This window comes from Antedon mediterranea, chromosome 10, assembly GCF_964355755.1.
Source record: "Antedon mediterranea chromosome 10, ecAntMedi1.1, whole genome shotgun sequence".
NCBI lineage: Eukaryota > Metazoa > Echinodermata > Crinoidea > Comatulida > Antedonidae > Antedon > Antedon mediterranea.
In genome coordinates, this window is record NC_092679.1 from 10,979,336 (window position 1) to 10,993,616 (window position 14,281).

General features: G+C 35.1%; 1 protein-coding gene across 1 annotated transcript; it reads left to right on the forward strand.

Annotated features, from left to right (window-relative positions):
• The first annotated feature begins 1,483 nt into the window (after positions 1-1,483).
• Positions 1,484-2,244, forward strand: LOC140060987 (uncharacterized). Its single transcript, XM_072107364.1, has 2 exons — positions 1,484-1,721; positions 1,847-2,244. The coding sequence occupies exons 1-2, from the start codon at positions 1,484-1,486 to the stop codon at positions 2,242-2,244; spliced, it is 636 nt and encodes a 211-aa protein (XP_071963465.1).
• Positions 2,245-14,281: the final 12,037 nt, after the last annotated feature.

Here is a 14,281-nt window from a genome sequence, read left to right on the forward strand (position 1 = left end):
GCGCGCTTTCACATCGAGCACGAATTCGGTTGTTCGTGTCACGTACGTTTATTTTGAATTCAACCAAGTGGAACCAACATTGCAATTTTTGCAATGGAAATCTTTGACAGCGATAGCGATGATCTTGCAAAGCTTAGCCTCTGGCTAAACAAAAAACGCGAACGACAATGGGTCAACATTGTCAATAAAAAAAGAAAGACGCATGGTCAGTTCGAAACTTTAGTCAGAGAAGATCTTGAAGTGGATCCCGACAAATTTTTTAATTTCTTTAGGTAAGTCTCTAGGCTAACTTATCTACTGTTTAGTGTGTGTGTCGATGTCATGAACTTAATTGTTAATTATAGCCTAGTCCGACGGTCAATTGCAACAATATTATGTCATGAGTTTTTTCCGTTATCTTTTTAACTGAATGTGAATAGTTTTTATAATGATAATGATTTGAGCTTAATCTTAACTAGGCCTAGGCCTATATATATTGTCGCGTTAAGTTCTTTGTTAGTTAGGCCTTACATTTTTCAAACTTAGTGTTTATGATATAGGCCTATGTTAGGCCTATACATTGTGTGTCAATGGAAGGAAATAAATGAATGAACAGGGTAGACGATTAGGCCTACAATGTCATAAGCTTATTAGTTTTTGTAACCTGTAACACCTATTATTGTAGGCCATATAAAATCTACTAAAATATTGATTTCTGTTGATATTACAACTTGTCTGACTGACTTACTGCATTCATCATTTTTATGTTTTTATTCTCTTCCAGAATGACTGTTCAATTTGAGATATTATTTGATTTAATTAAGGATGACATCTCAAAAACAGATACAAATTTCAGAAAGAGCATCACACCCAGAGAGCGCCTAGCAATATGTCTAAGGTACGTAAGATTTGATTCTGCTAGTAGTGCAATTTTTATTGACCTAATATACTGCTCCAAGTGTGTACTAGCCTATAGTAAAACATGATACGATATAGAAAGCCATGTGGGTAACACCTCGCATCTTTATTAAGTGATGCGCACGATACTTAAACCTTTGTAATAAAAAAAAAAACCCAATGTCAATGTTTAGTGCTTATGAAGAGCCGCGCTAATAAGTAGGACATTTATGATAATTGAACACATAGAAAAAAGGCGTTTTTATGCAGACCTACATTGAGTTTATATATTTTTTGTATATCTTTCTCTAGATTCCTTGCCTCAGGAGACAGTTATACCTCTCTGCATTACAATTTCCGTGTAGGAATTAGCACAATAAGCGCGATAGTCTTGGAGGTGGCAGATGCTATCTGGAAAAAACTCCAACCAGTATATATGGCCCCGCCTACTAAAGATGAATGGGCCGACATATCAGCCGATTTTGAAAGACGGTGGAATTTCCCAAACTGCGTCGGAGCCATTGACGGGAAGCACGTAACAATCAAAGCCCCTGGCAATTCTGGTTCCCTATTTTATAACTACAAGGGAACCTACTTCATTGTGTTAATGGCCTTAGTAGATGCAAATTACAATTTCATCTGTGTAGACGTTGGCAACTATGGTTCTAGCAGTGATGGAGGAATTTTCTCTAGAATGCAATTAAAAATTGCTTTAGAAGAAAATACTTTAGGCATACCACCACCTAAAGTTTTACCAGATATGCCAGAGTTGGGTCCAGTGCCCCATGTGATTGTAGGGGATGAAGCATTCCCCCTCAAAACAAACGTCATGAGACCATACCCAGGTAATAAGACAGACTGATTTTTATTTTATTATTTATTGCGGTGGCAGGTCTAAAAAAATATAGCAATACTTTGTTGACACCAACACATCATAAAGAATTATTAAATAGAATTATTTATATTTCAGGTAAAAAACTTGACAGAAAAAAAAGGATATACAACTACCGCCACAGCCGTGCTAGGCGAATCTCTGAAAATGTCTTTGGCATCCTGGCCAACAAGTTTCGCATTTTTCATCGTAAGCTGGAGCTGAAGCTGAAGCCGGCCAACGTGGACAAAGTTGTACTGTGTGCAACAGTCCTGCATAATTTTATACGTAAAACGGGGCCAACACCAATGGGGTCAGATGATCCAGATATATCATCAATAGAATCAGTAGAAGGCCTACTCAGTTTGGAGCACAGTGGGTTCCACAGTAGCAAAGACGCTATTGACGTCCGAGAAAAACTGTGTAAATGGTTCAGTTCTGATGTTGGTATTGTCTCGTGGCAGGACCGAATATGTCTACCATCAGCGGTCCTATGAGAGAGTTATTAAAGAAGGAAGTAGCGTGGTCTTGGGAAGAACGCCACGACCAATCGCTAAAACATTTGCAGAGTTTGTTAAGCTCAGAGCCAGTACTTAAGTACTTTGATCCGAATAAAGAAGTAGTAATCCAATGTGACGCATCATCTTTTGGACTAGGAAGTGTTTTAATGCAAGATGGTCACCCGATACGCTATAGTTCGCGATCACTAACGTCAGTCGAAATGAACTATTCTCAGATAGAAAAAGAAATGCTAGCTATTTGTTTTTCACTTGAAAGGTTTAACAACTATGTCTACGGACGTTCAGTTACGATCCAGTCTGATCACAAACCTCTTGAGTCAATCACAAAGAAACCAATTCACAAGGCGAGTCCCAGATTACAGCAGATGATGCTACGACTATTAAAATATGATATAAATGTCACATATGTTCCAGGTCGTGAAATGTATATCGCGGACGCACTGAGCAGAGCGGTTCCGATGGAAACTGTCACGAATGATCCTGAAATTCTACAATATCGTATACATGCCGTACATGAGCTGTTGAGTATGAGTAAAGCTAGAATAACGGAATACAACAAGCGACTAACGAGGACGAGACACTAAAGGAACTATCGAAACAGTGCCATATTGGCTGGCCTGAGCGACGTCGGTCAGTCAGCGTAAAGATAAGACAATTTTGGCCGATGCGTGACGAAATTTATGAACACGAGGGACTAATGTTTATTGGGCAGAAATTGATAGTACCAGAAAGCAAACGAGAATTCATGCTTAACCGCATTCATGATGGTCATTTAGGAATAGAGAAATCCAAGGCCAGAGCCAGAGAGTTGTTGTACTGGCCCGGTATCACCAATGCGATTCATGACATGGTATCAAGATGTACGACATGTGCGAAGTACAAACGGAAAAATCAACGTGAACCAATGATACCTCACGAAATACCTGAAATACCCTTCTATAGAGTTGGGGCAGACATTTTCAACTTTGGAGGAAATGATCACTTAGTAGTTGTAGATTATTATTCAAAATATCCCGAAGTCGTAACGCTACGCAACAAAACTGCCAAAGAAGTAATCGGCAGGCTAAAAGCGATTTTCGCGACATTTGTAAGCGACAACATGCCTTTCGCAAGTTTTGAAATGAAAGAGTTTGCTAAATCATGGGGGATAGAACTAATCACATCGTGCCCCACCTATGCACAAAGCAATGGTCAAGCTGAACGGTGCATACAGACAGTCAAGCAATTGTTGAGGAAAGCCGCTGATGACTTTCACGGAGACTTTCATTTAGCTTTACTCGCTTATCGAGATGCGCCGTTGGGAGGTATCGGCAAATCTCCAGCACAGTTGCTGATGAACAGAAGGCTTAGAACACGAATTCCTATCGCATGCGAGCAACTTAAGCCTACACTGATTCCAGACGCACATAATTCGTTGATCGTCAGACAAGACAAACAGGCGGAATATTACAATCGTGGAACGCGAACGCTGCAATCACTGAAAGGAAACGAGATAGTCCGTCTCAACAAAGGCCGAGAATGGGTCCCCGCGAAAGTGTTATCTGTTACCCCGAGATCATATATGGTCGCTACGCAAAACGGACAAGTGTATAGACGCAATCGCCGACAATTAAATCAATTACATGAAGAAGATATTAATGTTGAAGGGGAAGTGGATGAAACTCCTATCGAAACTCCGCCGAGGACACCTGATCCTCAAAAGGAAGAGGTAGTCATGACCAGACCAAAGCGAAATAGACGTGTACCCAAACATTTCGATGATTTCATAATGGACAAATACTAATTAAAAGACTCATTGTTCATAATTTCTCTGCCAGATATTCATGTTTTATTATACCCCAAATGTTTACATCATCATAGTTTAATTGTTTCATTAAGAGTTTGATATTGTGATTACGATTGTTGTTGTTGTTAATGTTTAAGAAAAAGGGAGATGTCACATATCTATCTATTAGTGTAGGCTGGTATGTCGTTTATATGAATGTCGTGTATATTTTTTGTTAAAAGCAAACTTTGACTTTATTTCATATCTTGATAATATAAGGAATGAAAAAAAATATGTTGCTATTTTTTCTAAAGAAATTTAAAGGACCAAATTCAAGATGGCCGCCAACATTCAAATAACCCTATTTAAAACCAGAATATCACCAACACAAATTATGAATGTGGAACAAGTCCGTTTTGATGGTATTACACATACAATCTATGTACATGTTATGTATACATAAACTATGTAAAGCGATAATCTGTCGGCCATCTTGGATTTCAAAATGGCCGCCACTAAAAATTAAATTCTTTAAATAATTTTTGTTGTTTGTACACAATGTTCTAAAATAGTCACTTCTCATAGGATTGTCTAAATATAAGGCTGTCTAAAGTTGTCAATGTTCTCTATATAATAGATATATAATACCAACCCCTACTACTGTATGACTCTTTGAACTACCTAATCGTTCAAAGTTGGAGTTGCAAAAGTATGGAACAACTTACAAATTGATATCAAATATTCAGCAACAATTACTTCTAAATCTGAATTATAGATCTCATTTCTTTTCATAAAAGTGAAACTTTTATTTCAATGTTTGTATCTCGAACAGGACCACAATATAAAACAAGTGTATTTATACCTTATTAGCAATTATACCCGCCCCAGGGCGGGTTTCTAAATTAATTTAAAGCCGCCTCAGACCCCAGTGTCTCCCTCTACCCACCAACCTCCACCCCTCTTCAATAACATCCCACACTATTTTTTTTAAACAAATTCTTCCCAAGACAAATTTCAATTCAACTTTAGGGGTAGGGGTATACATAGCTATGATAGGCCTATGTTTTAAGTACCGTACGTTGTAAACTGTGTAAATGAATATAGTCCAGGAGTAATTAGACTTTGAGGTAGAAATAAATATGCTAAAGCTGAATTTTTCAGGATAGGTCCCTAATGTTGTCTGAAACAACATACTAAAAGTCCCCGGGTTTCCCCGTTGTGCTTCAACCCGATAGCGCCATTTTTCAAAATGGCGGCCATCTTAAAATTATTTACCATATGCTGACAACCAGTAGGTGTAAGTAAACAATCTTGGTGTCAAAATACTCAGAAGACCCATATTTATATTCACTGTAATGAAAAAGTTTAACAAAAAATGGTCAGAAATGCCTGTTTTGACCTTTGACCCTAAATTTGGATTATCTCAATATCTCATCAACGACTGGCCGTAGAGACTTCAAAGTTGTCCCAAATTATTCAGAAGATGGCCGCCATTTTGAAAAATGGCCCAATCAGATTGAAGCACAACGGGGAAACCCGGGGACTTTTAGTATGTTGTTCCAGACAACATTGGGGACCTATCCTGAAAAATTCAGCTTTAGCATATTTATTTCTACCTTTGGCGCTTTTTTTGTCTAATACTCCTGGACTAATAGGTGTCATATTGGCGGATATATATATAATTTAGATACTGCAGTCCCCAGCCTTCTTTCTCCTATCACCATCCCAGCCACAATAACAAACCTAATTCCTCCCATGGAGAGTTCAAATGTAGTAACTTTTCCTAGTAGAATTCCAATCACGTTATACTTCATTACGCCAGTATTTCCGCTCCTCTTCCTCCCTCCCAACACATCCCAGATACTGGGTGATTGTGACGTTTCCGGTACAAATTATGTTATCCATTACTACCAAGTTGTCATAACCCCTCAGTGCCAGTTTTCAGATCCAGTTTAAAACATTCCCAGTACAGTTTTCCTCCCACACAGTTCCAGTTAATTTGATAGCCTACTACCCCTAGCTTAAGCAAAATTAAATTCCCGGTACAATTGCGGTCATTTTGATACCCCATATGTATGGTTACGTGCTGAAACAGAACAAACATCGGAAGTGAGGAAAAGTGGGCCATTTTGACCACATTTTGGCCCCTAATGCTTGGTTCCCACTAGAGACGCAACACAACGACGTAACGCAACGTAAGGGATTTGACCAATCACAAGCGATGGATTTATTTGACGGTCGCTTGTCATTGGTCAACTGGTTTGCGCTGCGTCTACGTCCTTGCGTTGCGTCCTAGTGGGAACCAAGCTTAACTTGGATCCTAGATGGCGGATGATGTTCAAATGTAGTTTAGAACTTTCCCGGTACAATTCTGGTCATTTTGATAATATGTAAGGTTATTTGCAGTAACAAAATTTGTCTTTCACTTATAATATAGATTGTGAAATCCTGTATAAATATGGTGTTAAATAATAAATGCGTTATTGCCATGTAATTCAATGTCTGAAACTTCAGGGCCATGGTCACCAGTATGGTTGGTAAGTTTTCAACCTGTCAACTTTTGGCAGAAGCTTGAAGGAAATAAAGATACAGCTCATTCACAAGCTTCATAGGCAGCATTAACTCCCACTTCTCATCTTCTACAATCTCAACCGATTTCATTAGATGAGCCTTAAAATGACCACCATTATACACTGGTTTGATGAGTTGTGGTATAAAAACTCATGTACTAGGGAAAGACAAGATACTGCCTGGTGATGGCTCTTTCCCGAGATGAGTGGAGATGGACAGAGATGACATCAAGAAGCAATTCTTATTTCGACCTGGTGAATTATATGGCTTTTGACATGTAGCATTGTGAAAATAGTGTTGAGGCCAGTGCTTTTGTTGAAACTGAACTTGTGTTACCTATACAACAGTGACACAAATATCTTAAATGGAAAACATCTCTAAAAGATGTCACAGAAGCACATACTCTACAACTTCTGAAACTTTTCTAGATAAATGCTCATGACCACCTGAACTATGGCCGGTTACTTCCACTGTATCACTTCCAACAGATTACTGATATTGGAGTTTATGAGACGACATGTATGTGTGACAAAGGGACTGGATTGACATCAATTGATCAACGTCATTAAGCATGGTATCATTGGAATAACACAAATTAATGATTTCATCAGAGCTGGCAAATCTAGTTGATGAGTTTGAAAGCCAACGTTTAAAGAGAGATGATATCTTGATTAATGAAGAATGCTGCGATTCTCACAGAGGTGTTTGTTGGCCATGGCATGATGACATTGGACAGAAAATGTTTGAGGAATTGGTAAAAGTTTTGTAGAAGGCAAACTGTCTATATGGGATCCTAAGAAAAGGACGAATATTGGCAAAAAATATATATGACGATGAATACAGGTGACAAACTAAACAAAGTAAAAGAGGACTCCTATAGTGATTCTTTGTCGTATCACATAGTCAGTTGGTACAGTACTATATATAAGAAAGTATGAGCATTTAGGGGTGAAATGAGGTATTGCAGTACTTTTGCCGATTTGTTTCTGAACAAGCTTGTTGGGATCACAGATCAGTCTGTTGAAGTTTGATGGATACCATAGTAGAGAACGAAGGAAGGGCAACGCATTCAAGACAGCTCACTGATTAGAAATATTTCATTTGGTAGAGTTAGTTGTCATTTAACTGAAGAAGTTTATGAGATGTTTTAATATGAAGAAGTGTACATACTATACTATACCTCCTAATGGTCAACATTTTGTGTTAATCACCATGTTGTTGTCATAGGCATATCATTTTGTGTCATTTCAATCTAATTTAATTTAACTTACACACGTTTTAATAAGAAATTTAACCCATTAAAAAAAATGGCGCCATTTTCAAATTTAAAATTTCCACCATTTTGTGTTAATAACCATGTTGTTGTCATAGCCCTATCATTTTATGTGATTTCAATCAACGTCATAACTTGCACATGTTTTAATAAAGAAATTTAATCCATTTTTTAAAAATGGCAGCCATTTTGAAATTCAAAATGTCAAAATACTGATGAAGATAGGTTTATAATAATTTTTATATAGCAGAGAACCCATATGGCATTAATTTTAACTTAAAATATTATTCATAATGGGTGTTACTTTGTCCAATATGGTACATTTATTAGATATTTTATGTATTGGCGGCCATCTTGGATTTGACACCCTTAAGCTTTTTTAAAAAAATGGCAACATATTTTGTTTATTACTTTACATCCTAAAGACACTAAATCAGCTGGAATTTTGTTTTTAACAAAAAAATGACACGAAATTACATAGTGGCCTACACAATCAAATATATGTGTGTATGACGTCACAGTCGGGAGTTCCCAGAATGCTTTGTAATAAAGTTACACTCTCTCTCATTGATCTCATATAGTCGTCTGTCATTTTATTTCTTGCAACTAATAATTGCAATATATAATAAGATAAGATTGACCTATATCTGTAGATGTGCAAGAAACTTCGTTTTTTGATTTTCGAGTCGCGCAGCGTAAGTTACGCGCGATTTTATGAATTTCAATGATTGATCATAGATTAAAAACCAAAAGTCATTTTGTATTGAAACTTGGTGAAAATTTAAGTCATATCAAGCGCAAACTTTCTATGGATTAAAAATGGCAGGTTGCGCAGAAAGTTACGCGCGCACGCGCGCTTAAAATTTCAAATTGCTAAAAATCCATTTCTAATCAACTTTCTACGCGTTTCATGTCATTTTGAGCATTTCAAAAATTCCTGCAATATTTTTACGCAGGGCAAAAACATGTTTTTTTGGCTTGATTTTTGTTTTTTCAGCCTTCTCTTACCAACTTTCAAACAATTTCGACTTAAAATCACGTCATACGAGAACGTAGAATTGAACAATTTGCGCGCGTTTTTGAAAAAAAAAAATCAAAAATTTGTCAAAATTATACCTTTTTTTAAACAGTCATAGATTCTAAACTACATGGTGAATTTTATTTTTTTTTACATATTCTGGAAGTTGATGAGTTGTAGATATCGAATAATGTATTAATATGGCTAACCGGACATTGTGACGTCATCGTATGGCCACGCGAATATATAATTTAGGATTTTTGTATCTTTCGTAATAGGTCATCACATTTAATAGAGCGCATCTCCACTTATCCATTTTCCATTTTCACCCCGATTTTGATATTGTCTAGGTCAATCAATTATCTTTCGCATGAGTTAAAAATATTTTAATTCTTTTGACGTCATCATGCCTAAAAATTTAAATTACGTGTGGCATTAATTTCATCTTTACAGTAAATTTTAATCTTTTAATAGGTTTTTTAAACTACTCGCATCAAAAAACGTGCACATTAAATCAAATTATGTTTTAAAATTACAAATCACAAATTATAACTCTTGGCTCTTGTTGAAAAATGAAGTTTTTTGGACAAGTAGTTGTCGAGAAAATGCAATTTCAGTTTACTTGGTACTTTAAGACTGCTCGCCGGCTTTTGAAAAATTCTGTCCTATCTTTTAACACTAGCAGGTCTAAAAAAGTATACTAAAAAGTGGTCCAGAATTGGGACTGCGGTCCGAAATGGTCCCAAAATTTAATGGAATGGTCCTTGACCACATATCTATCTGTACATTCATTTTGGTAAAGATCTTGTAATTACTTTTTGAGTAATCCTGCTAACAAACAAACAAACAAACAGACAGACAAACAAATGAAAGCACTCAGAAACTGAGTGAAATACTTGGCAAAATATATCCACTGACTCGGAGCATGTTGAAATATACATTTTTTTTGCTTTAGGTATTAGCTTTACATTGTTAAAATCCTGCTGGGGTTAATAATTTGTTTAAATAATTTTTTGATACAAACAACTCCGGCATTGCAACAATGACCTTTCTAAAATCAAGATTGACCAGAATAATGATCGAGGAGTGTCTTGAAGCTGTACCGATTTGCCGCGCCTCTGCCTTAACCCATGTAGTAATATATCAATTTACCTGAAAATCAATAGGCATGTTCTGTAAGTATATACCTGATGAAATAAGGAAGGACACACGCTGGTGCTAACAAAACTACTTATCAACTTACAATAGTTTAATTTGAATAACAATAGAACAGCAACGCCAAAAACAAACGGGTGAATTTGAAAAGAAATAGGTTTTTTTAAAACTACTCGTATAAAAAAGCTGGTACACTCAATCAACTTTTGTTTTAAAATAAAAATCACAATTTATAACTCTTGCCTCTTGTACAAAAATGATGTTTTTTGGACAAGTAGTTCTCGAGAAAATGCAATTTCAGTACACTTGTTACTTTAAGACTGCTTTTGAAAATTGTCTCCTATCTTTTAACACTAGCCGGTCTGAAAATAATATCATTTTTGTTATTTGTGAAGTTATTAAAAAACCAATTTTGTTAATTTTCAATAGGCATGGTCTGACAATATATATCTATCTACACCCAAAAATTCAGAACGATAACTTGAAAACTGTAGGCGCTATCGTGCTAACAAACAAACAAACAAACATACATACAAACAAAGTGAATACTATACTTGGCAAAATTCTTTTTTGCCAAGTAACAAATGAAAGCACTCACAAACTGAGTGAAGTACTTGGCAAAATATATCCACTGATTGAGAGCATATTGAAAATTTTTTTGATTTAGTAGGTATTAGCTTTACATGGTTCAAATCCTGCTAGGGTTTATAATTTGGTTAAATAATTTTTAATACAAATAATGACCTTTCTGAAGATCTCAAGATTGAACTGGGAAAATATGGACGTCTAAAGAGAATGATTACAATTAAATAATACTCTCTTTAGTGTCCATCGACTCTAGTCTAGGGATTAGGGCCTTTTATTTAGTGAAATAGTTAATAGGCAATACTAGTAAGTAATGCTAATCATTATTATTGGTACTATAGTTCCACAGAGTTATAGATAGCCTAATTATTTTGAATTTAGTATAATACTAATAATAGGTTAGGTTAGCCTATCTACTAACTACTATATAGCCTACTACTACTACTACTAGGCCTGCCTACCATTGCAATTAGATGAATTGTTCGAAAACAGGCGGATTGATAGGCCTAGCTAGATAGAGTAATACAACACACCTTTCGTAGTACAGCAGGTATTTTGAGACAGAAAGTATACTTTTAGTGTTAGTGTTATATATAATCTAGCATAGAATAGCTAGCCGCTAGGCCTATGCCTAATTAAAATCATAGATCCGGTTACCTAGCTGAACATACATACAGCCATTTGACTTGGAATTTTAAGTAGATAATTGATTACAATACCATCTGTTTGGTAGTGAGGGCCTTCATGTCACAAACAGGGCTGTTAAAATAATTATTTTCCTAGCTAGAGTGGGAATTAACTTTGGTACCTCCTCTGTTGTTACATTACTAGGGCTAGCCAGTGTCAATTTTAGTACAGTATTAATTTGATGATTTGGTACATTAATTTTTTTTTTAAATTTAAATTGTAAAATTGTTTTTCCTTATTCTATACCTCTTTACTTCACACTGTGCTTTATTGTTTTACGTTTAGTCATGCAGAAAGACATAGCACAGCTTCTGGGCCGACCAGGACAACAGTTTCTACTCACCTTCCTACAACATCGACGCCTATAGAAGGTGCTCATTTAAGAACTACACTATCTGGTGGTTCAGGTACAAGGTATGAAAATTTAGATATAATACAAATTTTGTTATGAAATATATTACTAATAATATTAATACTTAAATTAGATCACATGGGATTCACATAGTGAACGGTTGCTTTCTACACTCACGATTACATGGCTTCAACACTCACTACTAACTGACTTCTCAATAGGAACTCTACAAATATAACTATAAAATATAGAAATTGTCATTGATCATAAATTGTTCTTTAGAATTTCTTCAATATCTGGAATTGATAGATTGAGCAGTAACTCAAGTACTGTAACCGCTTTTCCAAGTGCTTCCAGTTCTTCAAAACTGTCATCTTCTGAAGATGGAAGGTAAGTTTAAACTAAAATTGCAGCGCTTTACACTTTTCTGTTTCACTTAATTGAACAGACAGCAAAATCCTTGTCTGTGGCTTGATAATACCCTGCACTCTTTATACACTATGCCAATCTGATTACTGTTATTGAGAAATAAAATGGCATTAAAACTGTTATTTTTTTAGTATAAGCAACATTAAAGAAGAGGACAGACCCAGATGCTCTGCTGAAATATTAAAGTAACTGAATTCTGTATACTTTTCATTTTATATGTTACAATGTATTAATTTTAATTACATAGTTTAAAATCCTTTCCCCCTCGATTGCTAGTGTTTCTAATCACAAAATTAAGAGGTTGACCTACTGTACAAAGGTACTGGGGAGATATAACAAATTGGCGACGAGGATCGGATTTTAAATTCTAAGTGAAAATGGCTGGAATTTCACCACCAGTACCGTTTCTACCTACTATATTTACCGTTTTTACCTATCTATATGCTTGGACCTTTACTATTTTTAATTTATGTTAATGACTTACCTAATTCCTCTTCCCTCTTAAATTTTGTTCTTTTTGCTGATGACACTAACATTTTGTTTTCATACAAAAATATTACTGAACTTAGTTAAGATTTCCAATTGGCTCAATTTAAATAAATTATCTTTGAATATTAATAAAACTAATTATATTTTTTTTAATTATAAAATAAAAAATATAGACTCGGTTGTTATTAAAATTAATGATAGTGTAATCAAACAAGTTATTGAAACAAAATTTCTCGGTGTTATCCTAGACTCAAAGTTATCCTGGCAGTCCCATCGTAACAATATTTCAAATATAATTTCTAGAAACATTGGAATAATGAATAAACTAAAGCACTATCTCCCACAGCACATTCTTTTATCTTTATATAACACCTTAGTTTTACCCTATATTAATTATTGTAACATATCTTGGGCTACCACAGACGAGTCCTGAAGCAACCAATATTGACAACATCTTTAAACTACAAAAACGTGCTACCAGGATTTGTGCAGGGTCAACCAGAATAGCTCACACCAAAAACTTATTTAATAAATTTAATATACTTAATGTATTTGATTTACACAAATTACAAACTTATATTTTTATGTATCGTCTAAAAAATCACTCTTACCAAATCATATTATTTCTTTATTTCCTAAACAACAACCTGATATTTACAATTACAATACAAGATTTGCTAAAACAAATATTTTATCTGAAAAGCATACATTTCATTTAAGAAGAAAATCGATTTTTTATAATGGTCCACAAAACTATGGAATTTATTAAGTATTTCATTAAAATCTCTTCCTAATCTACCTTTGTTCAAATCTAACCTAAAAAAGTCTTTGGTCGCAGCATATGGCAGCTAAATCTCCTGTTCTTGTTCTTCTTGTTTCTTTTCTTCTTCGCTTAATTGAATTGAATACCTTTCATATTGTTCATCTTGTAATTTTACTATTGTCTTAGCAATTTAAGCTTCTGTATTTTTATTGTAAGCCGGACTGCTATAGTATACCTTCATTATTTTTTAAATTTTATTTTTTTAAATTTTTAACCCCTTTTAACTGGTGGTCGCGACTTAAAGTTGTCCGCAACTTATTTTGACCTCCATCCGCACATTTTTGATGTTTTTTTTGTTTATTGTAATTTTCTTATTTGCAATTTGTAATTTTTATCTTTTATTTTAAAATGTGTGGAGAAACTAATAAAACAAACAAACAAACAAACCTACTCCAGGCAAATCAACGTTAAAGTTTGAACAATGGTTTGGATTTTTTACAAATTATACACTTACGTCTGGAAGTGACCGATGCAATGCTGAAAGAAGAAAAGCACTTTTACTACATTGTCTTGGTACTGAGGGTCAACGTATTTACAGCTCTTTACCAGAAAGAGAAATTGATCCAGATGATGAAATTAATTCATATGATGCAACTGTTGCCAAATTGCGGGCACATTTCAACCCAAGATTAAACGTTGTAGCGGAAAGATACAAATTTCGGCAACGTAGACAACTCCAGGATGAAACATCAGATGAGTATGTAAGAGAACTTCGACAGTTATCAATTTCATGTAATTTCGGTGTAATAGCTGATGAAATGATAAGAGATCAGTTAGTTGAGAAAACTAATTCTTTCCGTATTCGTGAAAGATTACTTCTGGAACCTGAACTTACATTAAATACTGCCATAGAAATTGCAAGGCAA